General features: G+C 35.1%; 1 protein-coding gene across 5 annotated transcripts in view; it reads left to right on the top strand.

The window, feature by feature from the left end:
- OSBPL8 (oxysterol binding protein like 8) overlaps positions 1-23544 on the top strand; it is a 200436-nt gene that overhangs the window by 155679 nt on the left and 21213 nt on the right. For all 5 annotated transcript variants that reach the window (XM_068560527.1, XM_068560528.1, XM_068560531.1 and 2 more), the window contains 9 exons: positions 2165-2246; positions 2542-2640; positions 4103-4199; positions 13390-13488; positions 16939-17036; positions 18931-19020; positions 20296-20432; positions 22075-22260; positions 22590-22677. In XM_068560527.1, coding sequence (XP_068416628.1) covers positions 2165-2246; positions 2542-2640; positions 4103-4199; positions 13390-13488; positions 16939-17036; positions 18931-19020; positions 20296-20432; positions 22075-22260; positions 22590-22677 — 976 coding nt within the window. The remainder of the gene's footprint in view (positions 1-2164; positions 2247-2541; positions 2641-4102; positions 4200-13389; positions 13489-16938; positions 17037-18930; positions 19021-20295; positions 20433-22074; positions 22261-22589; positions 22678-23544) is intronic.

The following is a 23544-nucleotide window of genomic DNA, read 5'->3' as shown; positions in this document are numbered from 1 at the left end:
AGTCTACTAGTTGCATTAATGAACATTGCAAAAAAAAAAAAACAAGCTGATTCAAAGGATAATTTGTAAACTGTGGGAGAGTTTTGCAAATTAAGTCATAAATGAAGTGTTAAGCTCCCTAAAATAAAAAGGGCTCTTTTTATTTTAGTGAATGAAAATAAATTCTTAGTGAATGAAAATGATCAATAACCTAATAGAAAAAGGAGTGGAGGAAATGACCAAGCAGTTTAAAAATGAAGTAATAAAAATAGTCCTTAAACGTGTAAACTTCACTTAAAATAAGAAAAGTGCAAATTCAAACCATAATAAGATCTATTTTCCATCCATCACTTTGACCAAAAATCTAAACGCTTTTATACCCCAGTTCTGTTTTATACCCCAGTTCTGCTTTCTTTTATCTATCTAGAAATTTATTTCCCTCAAAAATATGAGGCAGGTTCCTATGAATCACAGTAAGATCTTGAGAGATGACCATTTTCCTAAATTGAAAGGTTGCACTTCTGGCAACACACACTGTTGCCAAGGTTGTGTGGCACTCATAGACTGCTGCTGGGTCACACAAACTAGCACAGTGCATTAGAAAGGCATCTGGCAGTATCTACCAAAATTATAAATGCATTCAATCCTTTGATCCAGTAATCCTGCTTCTGGGAATATCTCCTACAGATACAACTCCACATGTACAAAATGACATATATACAAAATTGTTGCAGCAGGGTTTGGAATAGCAAAAGGTTAGATAACTCAAGTGTCCAGCCACAGTTGACTGGTTAAGTAATGTATGGTACATCCACACTAAGGAAGAGCTCTATAAACTGATTTGGAGGGATCTTCAGGACTATGTGTGTGTGTGTGTGTGTGTGTGTAAAAAAGCAAGGTACAGAAGAATGCATTTAGTTTGTTCCCCTTTTTTTTAAGAAAAAGACTACATATTTGGGACTTCCCTGGTGGCACAGTGGTTAAGAATCCGCCTGCCAGTGCAGAGGATACGGGTTCGATCCCTGGTCCAGGAAGATCCCACATGCCCCAGAGCAACTAAGCCTGTGAGCCACAACTACTGAGCCTGCGCTCGAGAGCCCACGAGCCACAACTACTGAGCCCCCGTGCTGCAGCTACTGAAGTCCGTGTGCTTAAAGCCCGTGCTCCGCAACAAGAGAAGCCGTCGCACTGAGAAGCCCACGCACCACAATGAAGACCCAACACAGCCAAAGAAAAATAAGAAAAAAAAAAGACTACATATTTATATTTGCTTCTTTATACTTCAAGAAAACTATATAAAAAGAAGCAGCTAGGGACTTCCCTGGCAGTCCAGTGGTTAATACTCTGCGCTTCCACTGCAGGGGGTGCGGGTTAGATCCCTGGTTGATCCCTGGTCGGGGCACTAAGATCCCATATGCCGCGTGGTGCGGCCAAAAAAAAAAAAACAGCTAAAAAAAAAAGTTACCTATGGGAGGTTAAGTAGGAAGAGTATGGAGAGATGGGGCAATAGCAAGACTGTATACTTCTTTATATTGCTTTGAGTTTTGAACTGTGCATTCTACAGACATGTAAAACTGTAAATAAATTGTGTAGTAAGAGAATTTAAACCAAGAAGAGAGCAATCAGAGGAATGTTAACTCCCGAGAAGTTCAGTATTTTCAACTTGGCACAGTTGTCGGCAAGCCTAGGCCTAGCCTCTTCCATCTCACACTTCATCTTCAAAAATCACCACATTGGACCGTCAGACGTGCTTGAAGGGAGTAATATAAATAAATTGCCATATATATATATAAATTTCTCAGAATTCACCTGAAAAACACAATCAGTATTTTGCAATGTTCATAGCATTAGCAGAAGGGCAAGGGGACAGGTGAATCATGGCTTTTTTAAAATGAAAATTATTCTTTGATTATCTGTTATATTGGTACAATTCACTCTGGAAAATCAGTTGGTAGCACATAGGGGAGGTTGAAGGCTAAAGATGGGGTTAAAAATGGGGAGAAAAGTAACCAGATTATGAAAAATGATTCTTGCAAACTGATTTATATGGTTGTTTTGCCATCTGTTTTGAAAATGAATTATGCTTTCCAATCATATCTCATATTCAATTGTTGACTTGATTAATATGAGGGAGAATTTGTGATATATTCTGTAAAATTTTTGCATATATCATTTTGTTTTTTAGGGCTGCTCTTGAAGAAAATCCTTATTTCCGTTTGAAGAAAGTAGTAAAATGGTATTTGTCAGGATTCTATAAAAAGCCAAAGGTAATGTTTGTTTTACTTTCTATAGCCTTACATGTGTTCTTTATTCTTTATGTTATCTTTAGATTATTTATTAATAATTGCATTGCAGGGCCTCTTTCAGTTAGCAGAATTGCAAAATACTTGGTTATTTAGACCTGTATTATGATTGAAGTCATTTAATTTTATTTCGTGTCACTACTGGGAAATTTTATAAGGATAGTTCGCAGATGATACAGTTAAGCCTATCTTGACTGGTTTAAGTTAGTACTTTGAATCTTCCATATTTATAATTTGAAACTTGTATGTTTTTTACTAGGGACTGAAGAAACCTTATAATCCTATACTTGGTGAGACTTTCCGTTGTTTGTGGATTCATCCCAGAACAAACAGCAAAACTTTTTATATTGCTGAACAGGTATTAGAAATGCATGTTATAGAAATAAAACTGATTTGGAAGTTATTCAGATTTTTTTATAGAAAATGTTAACTCAGTAAACTCACTGTTGATTATAACCTTTCTTATTAGTGAACATTTGGTAAGATTTTAACCTCTTAGTACTGACTACTACTAAATACCATACTCTTAAGTTACATACTCTCTTACAGTCATGGAATCCTACGATAAAAAATAAATCTTTATTTTTCTTGCTCTGCCCCCGCTCCTTTTTTTGGACCAGATACTTCAGTGGTTCCCCAGTTCCTAAATCAAATTTACACCCATTTCTCTGACATTCAGGGCCCTCCATATCTTTCTAAATTTATCTCAAATTACATGCCTTTTTAAGCCCTCCACATTTGTCAAATCTGTGCATTCACGATTAGATAACCTGATATTGCACTTTTTGCCTCATTATTTTTAAATTTAATTCTCCCACCCTATTATTTCTTCCCAGCTATTCTTCATCTAAACAAATCCTGACCTGCTTACCTTTCATATACAGAGTGTAAGGAGGATGAGAAGACTATATGTTATTTGAAAAACCTTCCTCTTCCCAAGAGATTTTGATATACTGCTCAGATTGAAACCACTTATATGTATTAATTTTTTTAAATTAATGATTATACTGTCTTGTATTTTAGTTCACTATAATTCGTCACTAAGTTGAGAAGCTTGAGAAGCGTTTGATTTTAGTTTTGTCTCATTTCAGAAAACATGATGTATACATTTTGCAATATTAATTATTAAAATTTTTGTTAGTTTCCTACAGTCTATTCAGTAATCTACATGAAGAATAGCCACTGTATTAGTTATTCATTGCTATATAACAAATTCAAAACTTAATGGCTTAAGACAAAAAACATTTATTATCTCATGCAGTGATGTTCAGGAATCTGAGAACTGTTTAGCTGGGTGGTCTGGCTTGGGATCTCTCCTGAGGTTGAGGTCAAGATGTCAGCCAGCTTTGCAATCATCTGAAGGCTTACCTGGGCTGGAGGATTCTGCTTCCAAGCTCATCACATGGCTTTTGACAAGAGAACTCAGTTCCTTGTCACATGGGCCTCTCCATAGAGTTGTTTGTAACGTGGAAGCTGGCCTTTCAGAGCTAATGATCTTCGAGAGAGAGACACACACACACCAAGGTACATGCTGCATTATAACCTAATTTCAGAAGTGATATACTATTACTTCCACACAAACTAACTTTGGTACAGTGTAAGAGAAGCTCACCTTACGGTGTGAATACCAGGAGGTAGGTTTCCTTGAGATACATCTTGGAGATTGGTTACTACAATCATCAATATTTAATTTTTACTACTTACCAAATGTTTCTTTTAATTCATTATTAGAGTATGCTTTTAAGACTTGAACTTTTGATAATATCACAATAATATGCTTATATTATTATATTTTAATGTATTTTTCCTGTATTCAATAGGTGTCCCATCATCCACCAATATCTGCCTTTTATGTTAGTAACCGAAAAGATGGATTTTGCCTTAGTGGTAGTATCCTGGCTAAGTCCAAGTTCTATGGTGAGTTTACCTGTGTCTCAATCTATATGCTTTTCTGGGAGGTAATATTTCCTGGTGAGCTTTTATACAGACAATGTCTTGGGCTGTTTTCAGCAAGGAATTTATATGTAATTTTATCATTTTTACTTGGATAATGACCTTCCTTTTCCTTTTGTTTTTCTTTGCTCATTCATAAATAGAGGTATGACTCATGTTATGTAAGTGTTCATCATGTGCGTGTAAATTTACCACAAACACCACTTATCAAAAGACAGAATAATGATTGCCCACTACAGCTAACCATTTTAGGCCGTAATTTTTTTTTTTTTTTTTTTTTGCCTTTAGCTCTACTAAGGTTTTTAGTTTCATCTCAAAGTACCTAAGGGCTTGATCTTTTTATTTAGTCTTTGAAAAGAGGAGAAAGAATCCAAATACAGTTAGAATACTTAGTCCAGGGTCAGTCAGTAATGATATTTAACCTTGGATCAAGTAACATACTAACAAAAACTTTTTTAAGTACAAGGGAAAATAAATATGTACAGTAGGAAACCTTAATCTAAAATCTGTGACAATTCAAACAAACAAATCATCCCTTGATGCTTGCTTTGTTTGGGTTTTGGTTTTGATTTTTTTGCCTAGTTTTATATTGTGCTTGTTTCAGAGGGTGATCATTTTCTTCTGAAGGTTACGTATATTTGGGTTATTCCCTCCCTACTGAACCTTCCATTCCTCCATGCCCCTACCCTCACTATAGTTTAAATGGCTTTTGTGAATGTGTGTTCTACCCTTGTAGAATTTTTATTGAATACCAGGTACATAGCTCACTTTCTGCGATTACTTCAGCAGCTGGCCTTCTTTTTTCTATGTTATAGTACATACAGTTGTGTATATCAGAACTATCTGTTCCTTTATAATTTGAAAGAATTTACTAAATTCAAACTTTGTAGGGACAATTTTTTGGTAACTTCCTCATTTCTTCTTTGGTTATTGACTTGCCCATATAGAAACTTCTTGCTAGGAGAGTTTGATAGTTTATATTGTTTTAGGAATTAGTTCATTTTCTTGAATCTAAATTAAGTTAAATTTAATGACATCTGGGTAGAGTATATTCCTCTTAAGTAGTCTCTTGACATTTTGATGTACTAAATTATCAGTTTTTCCTTTGATGGTTTTTGCTTTTGATGTCACGATTAGAAAACCCTTTCTCACTTCAGCTTATATAAATATTCGCTTACATGTTCTCATACTTTTATGCTTTCACTGCTCTTTAGTTTGCCTGAAATTTATTTCTTTGTATATAGTGTGTATGAAGTGAAGCAAGATCACAACTTTCTCTTCCCAAAAGCCAATAAATTTTCTCAATATTTGGTTTATTTATCACTGGTTTTTAATGCCATTATTTTCTATCTCAAGGGCTATCTTCTCAGATCTATGGATCTGTTTTTTCTTGTACCACTAGTCTTTGCCCTAAGAACCATTCATTTTTAAATGGCTTTCTGATATTCTGCAAAGCAGATAAAATATAGGTACTTAGTCACTTTGCTGTGGGTTGAATAATTTATCATCATTTGGGAGAACTGCTCTTGTTTTTCAAACAGTATGCATAAACCATCAATTTCATAATCAGAGTATCAGTTAAAATTTTGGAATCCTGAATCCCAATCTCGACTTACCAAATCAAAATCACTGGGCTCAAGTATATACTTTTTTAATATAAATTTATTTATATTATTTATTTTATTTTTGGTTGCGTTGGGTCTTTGCTGCTGCACGTGGGCTTTTCTCTAGTTGTGGCGAGCGGGGGCTACTCTTTGTTGTGGCACGTGGGCTTCTCACTGTGGTGGCCTTTCTTGTTGCATAGCACAGACTCTAGGCACACAGGCTTCAGTAGTTGCAGCACACGGGCTCAGTAGTTGTGGCTCGTGGGCTCTAGAGCGCAGGCTCAGTAGTTGTGGTGCATGGGCTTAGTTGCTCTGCGGTATGTGGGATCTTCCCGGACCAGGGCTTGAACCCCTGTCCCCTGCATTGGCAGGCAGATTCTTAACCACTGCGCCACCAGAGAAGCCCAAGAATATACATTTTTACAATCTCCTCAGGTAATTCTAATGTGCACTAAAATTTGAAATGGCTTATGATATAATGTTAAGTGAAAAGCAGAGTACATATATGCTCTGAGTCTACTCTGCTTTAAAACATGTATACATTCATATATAGGAAAAAAAGATGCAAGGAATTATATCAAGATTTCATGATTAACCTGAATGATGGAATTATGGGTAATTATCGTTGGATTTTTCAACTTTCCCACAAAGAGCAAGTATTTCCTTTAAAATAAGAGAACATTCAGTTATTTTAAGATATAGTATGGTTATGAATACTATATAATAAGAGAGAAATGATTTTATGGTATACCAATACATGTATAAAGTTGGATACAAAAATCTATGTGGTTTTATGTTAAAAATGTATGTGGACAACAATGTCTGAATAAGGTCCTACTAGACCAGTCCTTCTCCTCTAGACATCTGGCCCTAATACAGAAAGCAGCTATTAATACGTGAAAACATTAAAGAGAGAGCAATTGCAGGCCAATTCAGTGGGAAGTCCACAGTCATAGAACAGAAATTACAGAATGAATCCTCGTTTCCATGACTTTCAGCCTCAGGTCAGGTACAGTTAGCAGGGTAAACTGGTAGAAACATTGCAGCCTTTCTGACCTGGGGAACCAAACACTAAATTTGGAGAAACTGTGGCCACTAGACAGAGAACAGGAACCTGAAAAGGAAAAGAGCCAGAGAGGGGATCCCAAATTCTCTCTGCCTACCTCTCTGGCTAAATCCAGAACAAAACTGCCACCCAAAAAAACCCCAAAGTTCGTAATTTGAGTCCAACCGAATAATTGCATGCTAAGACAAAAGAACAACTTTCATTGGAGAAAAATAATAGAATTCAGAGTCTCTACAACTCAACATTTATAATGTCCAGAATCAAATCCAAAATTTACCTAACTTAAAGACCCAGGAAAATGGAACATATTTCTCAAAGGAAAAGAAAATCAACTGAGACAAACCCCAGGATATACTGTTGGAAGTAGCACACAAGGATTTTTAAGTGGCTAAAATAAGTGCCCTTAAATAAGTAAAAGAAAATATGGTCACAGTGAATGAAAAAATTGTACAGCTTAGAAGAAAAGTAGAAATAGATATATTTCAAAAATTAAATAGAAATTCTAGAACTGAAAAATTCAGCATTTTAAATTAAAAATTCATAGAGTGAACTTTACAGCAGAATGGAGATGATAGAGAAGAAAATAAGTGAACTTGTAAATAGATAAATAGAAATCCAATGTGGAAAACACAGAGAAAAATTATTTTAAAAGATGAACAGAGCCTCAGATATCTGTTGTATAATATCACATGGTCTAACACATGTGTTACTGGAGTCCCAGAAGGGGAGAGAAAATGGAACAGGAAAAAAATGAGTTGATGATGCTCAACATCACTAATCGTTAGAGAAATGCAAATCAAAACTACAGTGAGGTATCACCTCACACCAGTCAGAATAGCCATCATCAAAAAATCTACAAACAATAAATGCTGGAGAGGGTGTGGAGAAAGGGAACCCTCTTGCACTGTTGGTGGGAATGTAAATTGATACAGCCACTATGGAGAACAGTATGGAGGTTCCTTAAAAAACTAAAAACAGAACTACCATACAACCCAGCAATCCCACTACTGGTCATATACCCTGAGAAAACCGTAATTCAAAAAGAGTCATGTACCACAATGTTCATTGCAGCTCTATTTACAATAGCCAGGACATGGAACAACCTAAGTGTCCATCGACAGATGAATGGATAAAGAAGATGTGGCACACGTATACAATGGAATATTCCTCCACCATAAAAAGAAGCAAAATTGAGTTATTTGTAATGAGATGGATGGACCTAGAGTCTGTCATACAGAGTGAAGTAAGTCAGAAAGAGAACAACAAATACCATATGGTAACACACACATATGGAATCTAAAAAAAAAAAAAAAAAATTGGTTCTGAAGAAACTAGGGGCAGAACAGGAATAAAGACGCAGACGTAGAGAATGGACTTGAGGACACGGGGAGGGGGAAGGGTAAGCTGGGACGAAGTGAGAGAGTGGCATGGACGTATATACACTACCAAATGTAAAATAGATAGCTAGTGGGAAGCACCCGCATAGCACAGGGAGATCAGCTCTGTGCTTTGTGACCACCTAGAGGGGTGGGATAAGGAGGGTGGGAAGGAGATGCAACAGGGAGGAGATATGGGGATATATGTATATGTATAGCTGATTCACTTTGTTATAAAGCAGACACTAACACTCCATTGTAAAGCAATTATACTCCAATAAAGATGTTAAAAAAAAAAATGAGTTGATGCAAAAGTTTTCCAAATTTAACGAAAGGTATAAATTCACACATTCAAGATGCTCAAAGAATACCAAGCAGAATAAACATTAAGATGGCTAAACCAATGCATGCAGGATCTTGGTTCCCCAACCAGGGATGGAGCCCATGCCCCCTGTAGTGGAAGTGCAGTGTTAACCACTGGACCACCAGGGAAGTTCCCAACTCCCACTTCTTTAACTTCAAGTTCTAGAAAACTGGTGGAGTGGGAATCCACCAATGTCCTAGAGAAGGCAATACAGGGAATTTCCTGGCAGTCTAGTGGTTAGGAAAAAAAAAATGGCTAAGCCAAGACACAATGTACTCAAACTATTTAAAGCCAAAGATCAAAGACAAATCTTGAAAACAAAAAGAGAAAAGCAATATAATACATTCAGGGAAATAATGATTCTGTAATGGCCAACTTCTCATTAGAATCTGTGAAGAACTCAGGAAAATGGAACATCTCTATAGTGTTGAAAGAAAATATTCTTCAAGAATAACGTCATTTTCAGATAAAATAAAACTAAAAGAATTTGTTGCCAGAAGAGTCATACCACAAGAAAAGCTAAAGTTCTTCAAGCTAAAGGTAAATGATACTAGATAAAAACTCAGATCCTCAGAATGGACAGAAGATTGTAAGAAATGATAAGTATCTAGTAAATACAAAAGACATTTTTTCTTACCTTTTCCTCTCAATTTGTTTATAATATATATTACTGTTCAAAACAAAAAATGTTAACATTGTCTTGTGAATTTTATAGCATATGCAGATATAACTATAGCATAAAGGCTTAAAGGAGAGTGGACATACAGATTGCACAGTTTCTACATTTTATAAAAGTGGTTAATTTAATTGTAAGTGGCGTGTGAAATTTTAAAGATAAATATTTGTAATCCCTAAAGCACTGGTCCTCAACTTTGGGGCCCAGGAGGCATTTGGCAATGGCCAGAGACATTTTGGTTTTCCAGTTGGTATATCCAGTAGGTTGAGGCCAGGGATGCTGCTAAATATCCTACAATGCACAGGACAACCCACCACAACAAAGAATTATCCAGCCCAAAATAGCAGTAGTGCCACTGTTGAGAAGCGCTATTTTAGAGCATGTGCGTGTGCACATGAGCATACACACATCCACACAATAATGACAAGGATAAGTAAAAAGCCAATAAGATTACTGAAATGAAATTCTAAAAAAAAAATTCAAATTATTTTTTAAAGTAGCAGGAAAGCTTGATCAAGGAATAAAAATCAGAGAGGAACAATAGAAAATACACAGTAACATGGCAGATAAAAAACCCGTCGTAATTATATCAGTGTTAATGGTCAAAATAATCCAATTTAAAGACAGATTGTCAGATTGAATAAAACAGCAAGGATAGATCCACTTTAAGTGTAAAGACACAAATAGGTTGAAAGTAAATGGATAGGAAAAATTAAAAGCTAAACTATGCGAACATTAAGTTCAAGTATGATTGAGTGGCTATATTAATAAAATTTTAAGACAAAAAGTATTAACAGAGATAAAAAAAGGAGTTATTTCATAATGATAAAAGGTTTAGTACATCAAGAAAGCATAATAATCACAAATGTATATCTAATCATAGAACCTCAAAACACATGAAGCAAAAACAGAATTAAGGGGAGAAATAGGCAATTCTAAAATCATATTTAGATTAACACTGTCTCCTCAGCAGATGGTAAGACAACTAGATGAAATATAAGCAAAGACATATAGACCTGAAAAACACTATCTACACCTTACCTTAATTGTTATTTCTAGAACATTACAGGCAACAGTTACAGAATACACATTGTATTCAAGTACACATATGGTTTTTCACTGGTATAGATAACATGTTTGACCATAAAACAACTCTCCATAAATTTAAAAAGATGGAAATCATACAGAATATGTTCTGCAACCTTAATGAAATAGAATTAGAAATAAATAAGATATCGAGGTAAACTCCAAATATTTAGAAATTAAATAACACACTTCTAAATAATTCATGGGCCAAAGAAGAAATCACAAGAGAAATTAGAAAATATTTAAGACTAGATGATATGAAAATACAGCATATCAAAATTTGTGGGATACAGCAGAAGGGGTGCTTAGAGGGAGATTTATAACTTTAAATTAGAAAAAAAGAAAGAACCAAATCAGTGATCTAACTTTTTACCTTATGAAGTTAGAAGAAGCTAATTAAATTTCAAGTAGGTAGAAGGAAGGAAATAATAATGAGCAGACATCAGTGTAGAAAGTGGACAAACAATTGAGAAAATCAGGGAACCCAAGAGTTGATTTTAGACTGATCAGAATAAAGAATACAAATCAGGAATAAAATGAACAGAATCACTACGGATCCTACAGACACTGAAAGGATGATAAAGAAATATTATGGATAATTTTATGACAAATTTGACAGCTTGGATGAAACAGGCAAATCCCTTAAAAAACACAAATTACCAAAACCGACCCAAGAAGAAATGTAACATTATAATAGCCTTAAATCAGTGAAAGAAATTGAATTAGTAATTTTAAGTCTTCCTTCAAAGATATAGTCCAGGGCTTCCCTGGTGGCACAGTGGTTAAGAATCCGCCTGCCAATGCAGGGGACACGGGTTCGAGCCCTGGTCCGGGAGGATCCCACATGCCGCAGAGCAACTAAGCCCATGCACCACAACTACTGAGCCTGTGCTCTAGAGCCCGCGAGCCACAACTACTGAGCCTGCGTGCCACAACTACTGAAGCCTGCACGCCTAGAGCCCGTGCTCCGCAACAAGAGAAGCCACCGCGATGAGAAGCAGGCGCACTGCAACAAAGAGTAGTCCCCGCTCACTGCAACCAGAGGAAGCCCACACACAGCAACAAAGACCTAATGCAGCCAAAAATAAATAAATTAATTTTAAAAAAAATTATAAAAATGATATAGTCCAGGCCCAGATATTTTGAGTTCTTGTAAATATTTAAGGAAGAAATAATACCAATTCTGTACAGCTTCTTACAGAAGATAGAAGAGGAGGAAACACTTTTCAGCTATTTTATGAGTCCAGCATTACACTAATCCCCAAACCAGACATTATCAGAAAACTGTAGATCAATATCTTTCTTGAATATACCTGCAAAAATCCTTAACAAATTAGTAACAAATCAATATGTATAAACGGTAATACACACACATAATTGGATATCTAAAAATGATATATGTCATGATCAATATATTTAAAAGATAATATATCATGATCAAGTGGGGTGTATCTCAAATACAAGGTTGGCATGTCATCTGAAAATCAATCAGTGTAATTCATATTAATAGAATAAAGGAAAATCATATCATTTTAATAGGTTCAGAAAAAGCATTTGACAACATTCAATACCCATTCATGATAAAAGCTCTCAACAAACTAGGACTAGATTAAAGGTATCTATGAAAAATAAATAGCCAACTTAATACTCTTATGTTGAAAATAGAATAATTTTTACTTAAGATCAGGTACAAGGCAAGCATATTCACTCTCACCACTTCTGTATGAAATTCTGTTAGAAGTCCTAGCCAATGCAGTAGGCAAGTTAAAGGACAAGCATACAGATTAGAAAGGAAGAAGTTAAACCACATACATACCTGATCTATATAGAAAATCCTCAAAAATATACCACCATACTACTAGAACTAATGAGTGAATTTCATAAGGTTGTAGGATACATGATCAAAATACAAAAGTCAATTGTATTTCTATATACTAGAAATGAACACTTGCAGAATGAAATTTAAAAAACAACTCTGATTACAATAGTATCTTAAAAATAAAATATTTAAGAGTAAATTTAATGAAAGATATATAAGACCTGTAGACTGAGAACTACAAAACATTGCTGAGGAAAATTAAAGAAGACAAGTAAATGGAGAGATATACTATGTTCATACATTAGATTTTTCAGTATTGTTAAAGTGGTATGAAATGATACAATAACATGGATGAATCTGAAAAATATTTTGCTAAATGAAAGAAGTCAGACACAATAAACTACATATTCTATGATGCCATCTATACAAAATTCTAAAATAGGCCAAACTATAGTGATAGAAACCAGACCAGTGGTTTCCTTGGGCTGGAGGAAAGGATTGACTGCCAAGGAGCAAGGATTGTGGTGGTGGAGGTTACATGACTGGATACAATTGCTAAGACTATCAAAATGCACCATTAAAATGGGTCACTTACTGTATGTAAATTATACTTCAATAAAACTGTCAATGGGGGAAATATATATATTTATATATATATATATATGAAAAGCTAGAAGAAAATACCATGAAATTTTATCATCAATTGCATTTTGGTGGGTTATACATATTTTAAATTTTTTCTAAAGTAGCCATAGTATTATTATATCAATTATACGTACTTAAAGCTTGGGACTTAACGACGTAATGTGTCTTACAGATAAGAAATAATGTTTTTATTCAAAAAAGGGCATATTAAGCTATACAGTGAAACAGTGTTTTACTGCATGTTCTACATGTTTAAGATTTTTTTTAAGAGCCTCATGTAAAATAACACAACCAACATATAATGAGTACCTTTTAAAAGTACTCATTTTGTAAGAATAGGAACATGGATCGAATATGTTTTGGGTATAAGACAACAAATACATGTTTGGACACATTGAGACTGAGACATTTTTAAGACATTCCACTGTAGATATCTGATAGGTGTCCTAAATATGTTTTGTTTGTTTTGAATTGGCTGAATTATTTTTGTGAAACTTAATAAACAATATTTATTTCAGGAAACTCATTATCTGCAATATTAGAAGGAGAAGCACGGTTAACTTTCTTGAATAGAGGCGAAGATTATGTAATGACAATGCCATATGCTCATTGTAAAGGTAAATATTTTCCATACTTGAGTTAGGTTTTTTTTTAAGTAAGTGTATTTGACTGTAATTTATGTTTTGAGATTGATGGAGTCAGCCTTTTGTTTGAAAGTGTCCTTGGTTTACAGATACTTGAGATCATTGTTATCATCTGCTGAATATTTCTATGATGAATTAATTCACCACAGTGGATTTTTTTGTGACACATACTTTATTTGGAAGAGTCTGATTTATAATAATGGAATTTCATTCTCCTTGTCTGCAAGTTGTAAAATTTGATGAAACTGCCCGTTATTTCAGAATCCTCAAAAGTGATTTTTATCTTCTTGCACCACCACCCCTTTTTAAAATTTTAATGTACTGCTTTTCATTGTAACAAGTTCTTTAAAATTTTTTCTCATCCTTGTTTGGCAGTTTGTTAAAAATTAATGTATTATGCTTTTTCCCCATTATTTAGTACACAGATAAAGGTATTAAATAATAACTATCACTTAAAACAGGCCAGGCACCCAACTATTCTGTGCACTTTACATTTATAAACTCATTTAATCATTCCAGCAGCCCTATAAAGTAGGTAATATTATCCCTGTTTTATGAACGAGGAAAATAAGGCAGAAAGAGGTTAATTTGCCTGAGATCACACAGCTCTGCAATCTGCACTGCTATGCTATATGGCATCACCTTAAACACTCAGCTTGGTCATTATCTTCATCCTCCTTTCCAACCCATTTCTTAAAAATAACTTTTTAGGGTAATTATCCTATATTTTAGGAACTGATTCATGAAAACATGGAAATTATTTAATATGACCTCATTTCACAGATGAAAAAACCAAGAGGGTTAAGAATCTTATCTAAAGCCAGACCAGCTAGTTAGTAAGAATGCTGAGACTAAACTCTAGGCTTGTTGTCTCCCATCCACTGTGCAAGACTGCCAACTTGTGGCCTCAGGCTAGGTAATTCTTTGAGCTTCATGTGTGGTTCTTGAAATAGACATGAAGTGAAATATCTGAAATCATGAAATGAATTGATAAGAAGTATATTTTTATATTTTTAATTTTTTTTTAATTTTTATTTATTTATTTATTTATTATTTATGGCTGTGTTGGGTCTTCGTTTCTGTGCGAGGGCTTTCTCCAGTTGCGGCAAGCGGGGGGCCACTCCTCATCGCGGTGCGCGGACCTCTCACCACCGCGGCCTCTCCTGCTGCGGAGCACAGGCTCCAGACGCGCATGCTCAGTAATTGTGGCTCACGGGCCCAGTCGCTCCGCGGCATGTGGGATCCTCCCAGACCAGGGCTCGAACCCGTGTCCTCTGCATTAGCAGGCAAACTCTCAACCACTGCGCCACCAGGGAAGCCCAAGAAGTATATTTTTAAATTTTAAATAATTTAGAATAAATAAAATGATATTTCATGTAGAGAGATACCTAATGCCATACCCAAATAGCAACAGGGAAAATTTTTTTTTCATAGCAATGTTTTTATTGCACGGAAAAAAGGAGAGATCATAACCCCTTGTGAATGAGGAAATGATTATTTTCTACCTTCGTGTATTTTCTAAGATGTGTTCTCCAAATCACTAGTCTCAAGTTGTTTTATAAAATAAGAATTCCATAGCCAAATAAATATGAGAAGCATTGCATAGTCTTTTCCTCTCTTGAAAATTAACATTTTGCATTTGCATATTAAAGGCTGCCTTAAGAGTTTAGTCCAGCTTGGAGGGCATTATGCTAAGTGAAATAAGTCAGAGAAAGACAAATACTGTATAATATCATTTATATTCAATACATGGAATCTAAAAAATACAACAAACTAGTGAATATAACAAAAAAAGAAGCAGATTCACAGATATAGAGAACACACTAGTGGTTACCAGTGGGGAGAGGGGTGCATTATAGGTGTGGAGGACTAGGAGGTACAAACTATTGGTAAGATAGGCTCAAGGCTCAAGGATGTACTGTACAACACGGGGAATATAGCCAAGATTTTGTAATAACTGTAAATGGAAAGTAACCTTTAAAAATTATATTAAAAATTCTGAAAAAACTTAAAATCCTATCTAAAATGTTGAGTTTAAAAATCAAATTGGAGAAAGATATGTATAGTATGATTGTGTGTAAAATGAGCTTATATGGTTTCTATGTATACATAGTAAACATATACAAACTATGGGAATGATGAACATTGGGAAAAAAAAAAAGTTTAGTCCAAGAACAGATACACACACACACACACACACACACACACACACACACACACACACACACAGCCTGTTTAACTTGTCAAACTCAGAATTTCCCCAACTGTTTTTAGTCAAGAACCAAAATATGGAGATTTTAAAATTTATCTTACTTATACAGTTGATTCTTGTTATTTGTAGTACTTATGTTCTATAAAGTCACCACAGACACTGAATTAATGAATACTAAACTATTGCTCCTTGAGGAAACACATGGTTAGGTTCCTGTGAGCCTCTTGTCACAGCATTTTCATCAACCAGTCAAAGCATAACTTTGTTTCTTTTTAAAGACACCATATTACATATATACTTTTTTTTTTAATTAACTTTTTTTTTTTAAATTTATTTATTTATGGCTGTGTTGGGTCTTCGTTTCTGTGCGAGGGCTTTCTCTAGTTGCGGCAAGCGGGGGCCACTCTTCATCGCGGTGCGCAGGCCTCTCACTATCGCGGCCTCTCTTGCTGCGGAGCACACGGGGCTCCAGACGCGCAGGCTCAGTAGTTGTGGCTCACGGGCCTAGTTGCTCCGCGGCATGTGGGATCTTCCCGGACCAGGGCTCGAACCCGTGTCACCTGCATTGGCAGGCAGATTCTCAACCACTGCACCACCAGGGAAGCCCCCATATATACTTTTGATTCATTAGCATTGAACTAACAGCCAACAGCACTGTAACTCATGCCTGAACCAAGCTTTAACATACACATTTTCTCCATAAAGTACATCACAACCTTCTGTGCTTAGGAACACCAGATAGCACTTATTTGGGGGTCATTGTAAATAGTAAAATCACCAACAAAAAGCACAAAAATGCGGCACTAAATATACTGCAGAAAAGACACTTGTTTACTATATGAGTAATGAAGCCAGAAGTCAAGAGTCTCACCTTGTTTGACTTCAGCTTCAGTGTGCACATTGGACAACTCTGCACACGTCCACGAATGACTGCAGAAATGCTGTGGGTATTGATTTTGGGATTACTAATATATTTTAGTGAGAATATTAATCTGTAAATATAGACTGGAAAGAATGTGGATCAACTGTTATCTATTCAAATCCTACAGAACCAACTTTATGTGTATATTATAGATTGTTATTGAGTAGGACAGAATCCTCTTGAATTATTCGTTTCTCCTAGAAGATTAGATTATAAAGTTCTACTTGTTATTAGCCAGTCTCTCTCTCTCTCTCTTTAACCTTTTGTCAAAATTGTTTTTTTTCTTTAGGAATTCTTTATGGCACAATGACACTGGAGCTTGGTGGAACAGTCAATATTACATGTCAAAAAACTGGATACAGTGCAATACTTGAATTCAAACTAAAGGTTAGTAGAGAATGATAGGAGGTATCATCTAATTAAACAAGAGCTATACGATGTATATTGAACAAAAAGCACGATTTAGTTTCTAATTAAAAACTAAATATAAGAGCATAGAATTCATGAAAGGGCAGCCTTGGAAGATCCAAATCAACAGAAAGCCATGATTTGTTGTTTTTAATTTTAATTAATAAAACTGTTGGCACTATAATAGGAGATTTAAGAAGAGGATGAATGGGAATTTCTTAGTAAATTGAAACATTGCTTTATAGAATACCAAAAAGTATGTACCCCCCAAGAAAAGTATGTATCAGCTTGAGCTATGCTGTGTACACTAACAGAGTTTTATTATTTACTATTTCTGCCTAACAATTTACTCTAAAACTCACGAGCTTAGAAACAGCTATGTTCTGTTCCTTAGGAGTTCTGTGGGCCAGGAATTTGGACAGGGCATATTGGGGATGGCTTATCTCTGCTACATAATGGCTGGGGCAACAGTTAGGAAGACTTTCAGGCTATGAGAGACTCAACAGTTGGGGCCTGGAAACATCTGAAGGATCATCACTTACATGTCTGATGACATGTAAGTCATCACTTACATTACATGACTGATGACATGTAAGTCATCATATGTCTGATGACATGTAAGTCATCACTTACATGACTGATGACATGTCTGATGACATATAAGTCATCACATGTTGGGATGACTGAAAGTCAAGGACTGCAGATCTGAGCACCTGTAAACATGACTTTTTCATGTGGTTTGTCTTCCTCACATCATGGGAACTTTAAGGTAGTCAGACTTCTTACTTGGCAGCTTAGGGTTCCAAGGACAAGTGTCCTTGTGAGCAAGGCAGAAGCTGCATTGCTGTCCATGACCTAGACTCAGAAATCAAATTACATCATTTCCACCATTCTCTACTAGTTGAAGAGTTACAAACCCACCTAAATTCAAAGGGGAGGGATGTAGATCCCACTTCTCAGTGAGAGGGTGACAAGATTTCATTGAGGAAAAACATGTGGGCTGAAGGAGGAAGGGTAGCTATAATTGAGGCCATCTTTGGAAAATTCTGTCTGCCTCAGCATAAAAGGGAAATTTAAGACCTTTTCACAGTGTCATTGTTGGTGTAGGATAGTACATTACATTTAGATAAAAATATTTCTATGAATTATTTAATACTTATGACTAAATTGCTCCGATGTTGATATCCAGCTAATCAGCAACTTTGCTCTAATAAAAAGGATCTCTTTAAGTATTATTTGATTCAATGCCCTTTGATTTTTTTTTTCTTCTTAGCAGATTTTTTGCTTGTATGGTGATAATGATATTTGAAAATCATGACTGAAGAGGTCTTAAGTAATTTATGACACCTTTAAAGATTAGATTGGAGCATCAAACTTTTGTCAGTGAGGAGAAACATCAGTAAGGCAATATAGTAACTCAAAATATATTTCTTCTAATTTAATTTTCGGAAGTTTTTTTTGATTGGGTATTGTTTTATTGTTTTGTTTTTAAAGGAGGGGTTGCTGTTCAATAGATGAGTTAAGTCCCTTATGTTTACTGAGTTGTTACTGCTTAAAATATTGCAACATTGAGAGAGTGCAGTCTTGAATCAGGAGAGAGCACAGGACACCAGTCAGTTACTTCAGTGTGATCTTTCTTAATATGTTTATTTGGGCTTCACTTAGTCTGTTTTTATCTATTTTTTCCACAGCAACAAATTTAAATTTCTTTTTATTGAACATTTCTGACTAAAATTTGAGTCAGCATTTCACCATTTGTGCCTTTAACAGCACTGTAACTATACAGTTACATTTTTGGTTATTTTTTTGTCTATATTATATGTAAATATAAGTTAAAAGTAAAATGTTTCTTCAACATTGTTTCTTTTAAAAGCCATTTCTAGGTAGTAGTGACTGTGTTAATCAAATATCAGGGAAACTAAAATTGGGAAAAGAAGTCCTAGCTACTTTGGAAGGACATTGGGTAAGTATTTTTATATTGTAGCTTTACAAAAAGAATTCTATTCTATGGGAAAAAAATTAAAAATCAAATTTTATAAGTTCACTTATCCCATTTCTAAAAGCATTCAACATAACTTATTCAACATAAGTTTCAATTTAACAAATATTTTGGTATTGCTCTGTATCAGCAGTATTTAGTTTAATGTAATATTTGCTCTTTCCAAAACTTTAAATCAGTAAAAGTAGCTAACACTTATATATCACTTACTATGTACTGCATTGTTTAAAAATGTTACTCATATTAACTCATTTAATATTTAGTATAATAACCCTATGAGATGAGTATTATTATTGTCCCCATTTTACAGAGGAGGACACTGAGGCACAGAGAGTTTAAATAATTTGTTCAAAGTAGTGAAGTAAGATTTCCGCCCAGGCACTCTGGCTCCAATGCCGTGCTTTTACACACAACAGTATACTGCCTCTCACCAGAAGAGGCATTTCCAATTAGGGTTATATTTCCTTTGGAGGACCATGGAAAAGATAGTGTTTTTTGAGAGCAATGGCTTTTATTTACTTCTCTGCTGACCTAAATTCACATTTACGTAATTTTGTTAAGAGGAGCTTATTATATTAATAAAAAGGATCATATCATGCTACTGCCAAATGCACTCTCACTGTAAACACCAGTATATGCTTTTTTCTGCATTATAATCAGAAAATGATGAGAAATATGATGAGAAAATGAAGATGGACCTAGAGACTCAACTAAGAGGCTACAATGCTCTGTTATTTTTAAAATTTACTTCTATCTGAATATCATTTGGAAAAAAGATAAAACTATTTTTTTAAAAATGAAATTTTATAAGATTGTGCTAAGATTTTTAATGCTAAGAAAGGCTCTTAGGTTTTTCTACATATTTTGAATACGTAGATGGTCTACAGCATCTCATTGTAGCTATAGCAAACACTATGCTCTACTTTGACAATTCAGAGACAGCTGTTGAGGCTTTGCATGTAATTGTCTAAAATTTGTTTATTAAGTGAAACTTGTGAAATCTCACAGACTTCCTGTGCAGTCAACCAAGTTTTTAAATGAAAAGTATTAGATATTTAATCTTAATGTTTTTATAAGAATGAGAAGAGATTTGGGGCTTTTAGAAAAGTGCTAGTTGTATTTGTTTTAAAAATGTGTTTCACTGTGGGATTGTCAGGAAGAAATTATTATTATATTACTAAACTACAAAATTCCCTTTTAAATAAAGATAATTCTCTACATTAATTTCCTTAAATATAGGATAGTGAAGTTTTTATTACTGACAAAAAGACTGATAATTCAGAGGTTTTCTGGAATCCAACACCAGACATTAAGCAGTGGAGATTAATAAGGCACACTGTAAAATTTGAAGAGCAAGGAGATTTTGAATCAGAGAAGTAAGTATACCACTTTTCAGCTCACTTCATGAAAATCAAAGAGTATTTTTTTGTAATCGCTCAACAGTATGGTCACTTTTCTCTGTTTTAATTCAGCAAAATAGTTCAACATTTGTGGGATGATACAAGATACAAGTTTTGGTGTATGTGAATGTCAAATAGTTATAACACAAATCATGCTGCTCTTCTGCAGCTCTAAACTAAAACTTCCTATTTTTTCCTTTCTCTTCTTATCTGCTCCAGGGCTTATTAAAAAAAAAAAAAAGAAGAAGAAGAAGAAGAAACTTTTTTGTTTGCATAAAATGGTGGGACTAATGATTCTTGCTTTTTATCCGGCAGCTGTTTTCTAACCTGGGTTAGGCATGTAGAACTTTAGGCGAAGTGGTACAAAATCTACTTCTGTTTTATTTTCTAAAATACAAAAATCACGCCACTGGATGTGCAGGCTTCTAGAGGACTTATATTAGTTGGGGACTAATTAAGGCCATAATTTATGTTCTTAAATCATGAAATTCTTCCTGGATCTCCTATACTTTTACACCAAAAATATTGTATACATATTGCCCAATCGTATTCTTCTATTTCTTTCCTTGTGTTAGGAGAAGGGGACTGCTGTGTAAAAGACACTCTACTAGGTACTTTATACACATTATGCAGTTTAGTTCTCACTACATGTTTCCACATGCATATCGTTCTCTTCTCATGAGGATTCAAGTCCACGTGCACTTTCCTTCTGTACTCAAAATTGAGGTTTTCAAAGATGGAAGATTACGTACGCACCAGTTCTAAAAATTCTGTTTCAGCTATAACCACATGATGCTCTCCATCCAGAGTGAAACTTTGCCAAGGCATATGACAATTTTTGAGATGTGGGTATAATTTAATGTATTTTAAAGATGAGGAAAATGAGTCTTAGACAAGATAAGTAACTTTAAGTTCACCAGCCAAGAAGTGGCAGATCTAGGATTAAACCCAAGTCTATCTGATTCCCTAGCCTTTATTCTTTGAGCCCAACATGCTATCTTCCCAGATGGGTAGAATACAGATATATTTTTAAGTATCTAATAAAAAACTAAACTTTAGTAGGGGAAAAGATTTTACCTCAGTATTTTTTTCTGCTAAATCAATGGTTCTCAACACTGGCTGCACATTAAAATCACCTGGGAAACATAAAAACAAAACAAAAAAAAGCCATACTTGGGCCCACTCCCGGAGATTCTGATTTTTTTTAATTCCTTGACAAATCCTACACCCAAGGTTGAGAAACATGGCAGTATACTTCTGGATCTTTGAGGCCAGTGGGTCCTAAACAGTAGATACAAGAATCATCTGGGGAGCTTGTTAAAAATGTAGATTCTTGAGCCTTCATTACATTTCTACCATTGTGGATCAGCACCATTCATTTCCGTATGTTTAAGAACCCATGTAATAAATTTCTCTGGCCAAGAAAAAAAATTGGTCTCCACTGTCTCACTCTATTCAAGGCATCACTTTTTATATCTTGACTTGTTTCTAAGCATCCGAGCATAAGCTTTGTCAAAAGCTTACATGGCATCATTTTCTCTCAAGGGGACTCAAGCCTATTCTATGCAGATTTGATTTTCTGTTGTTTTTTTCAATATTATTTTTGCACATGTATTAGACTCTGGCAGCGGGTAACTCGAGCCATAAATACCAAAGACCAAACAGAAGCTACTCAAGAAAAGTATGTTTTAGAAGAAGCTCAAAGACAAGCTGCCAGAGATCGGAAAACAAAAAATGAAGAGTGGACTTGCAAGTTATTTGAACTTGACTCACTCACAGGAGAATGGCATTACAAGTTTGCAGAGTAAGTAATTAAAAATTATATTACAAACAGTATCTCATAGTTTTTTGCCTTCATTTCTAGTTTTTTTTATTGTTAGTATGAATAGTTTTTAAATTAAGCAGTATGTGTGAGATTTTACCCTTGATGTTCCACTCATTATAAATTTGACTCCATGATAGTAGTTAGCCTATAAAATAAGCCGAGGATCAGATTAGATATGACATATCTTAATCTTACAGCTAAGTTTATAATTACCAATGAAAATCTAATCATAGAGTAGAAAGTTTTTTAAAAAGTTTCTGAGCATTTTGCTTAGTCATTAAACAAGTGGTGTTTTTTCATTTATGTAGTACTCGACCTTGGGATCCACTTAACGATATGATACAGTACGAAAAAGATGGTGTTATCCAGACCAAAGTGAAACATCGCACTCCAATGGTATGTAATAAAAAAGTAACTAGACCCTGCTCTGCATATAAATTTTTAAAATTCTTAGTATCTTTGGTTACCAACCTTTAAAATTTGGCTCCACAGTTTAAAATTTCAGGTCAGAAAAATGAGACAGTAGGCAGCTCCAAACTCTTGTGCCCCCAAAGAAACATAAAATATCAAGCAGAAACTGTCATAAACAAATTTGCCTGAACTCTGGAAAACAGTCAGAGGTTTGCAGCAACTAAGTGAGAGCTGAATCAAGAATCAGGTGACTTCAAAGCAGCGAGAAGGCTTTATGGCATTTTTACTTGCTCTTGTCCTAATGCCTCCCTGGTGCAGTGGCAGTCTTGAAGGGTCCCCACATTCCCAGTGTGAGCCCTGGTTCCAGAGGGAGTAGAGTAGACCTTGTTAACAAATTGCTGTGTATGTCTTTTTTTTTTTTTTTAAACATCTTTATTGGAGTATAATTGCTTTACAATGGAGTGTTCGTTTCTGCTGTATAACACTGAATCAGCTATACATATACATATATCCCCATATCTCCTCCCTCTTGCATCTCCCTCCCACCCTCCCTATCCCACCCCTCTAGGTGGTCACAAAGCACCCAGCTGATCTCCCTGTGCTATGCAGCTGCTTCCCACTAGCTATCTATATTACATTTGGTAGTGTATAAATCTCCATGCCACTCTCTCACTTTGTCCCAGCTTACCCTTCCCCCTCCCCGTGTCCTCAAGTCCATTCTCTATGTCTATATCTTTATTCCTGTCCTGCCCCTAGGTTTTTCAGAACCTTTTTTTTTTTTCTTAGATTCCATATAGATGTGTTAGCACACGGTTTTTGTTTTTCTCTTTGTGACTTACTTCCCTCTGTATG

Source organism: Eschrichtius robustus, chromosome 13 (assembly GCF_028021215.1).
Source record: "Eschrichtius robustus isolate mEscRob2 chromosome 13, mEscRob2.pri, whole genome shotgun sequence".
Taxonomy (NCBI): Eukaryota; Metazoa; Chordata; class Mammalia; order Artiodactyla; family Eschrichtiidae; genus Eschrichtius; species Eschrichtius robustus.
The sequence above is the reverse complement of the archived record's forward strand: the minus strand, read 5'-3'. Positions and strand labels throughout refer to the sequence as shown.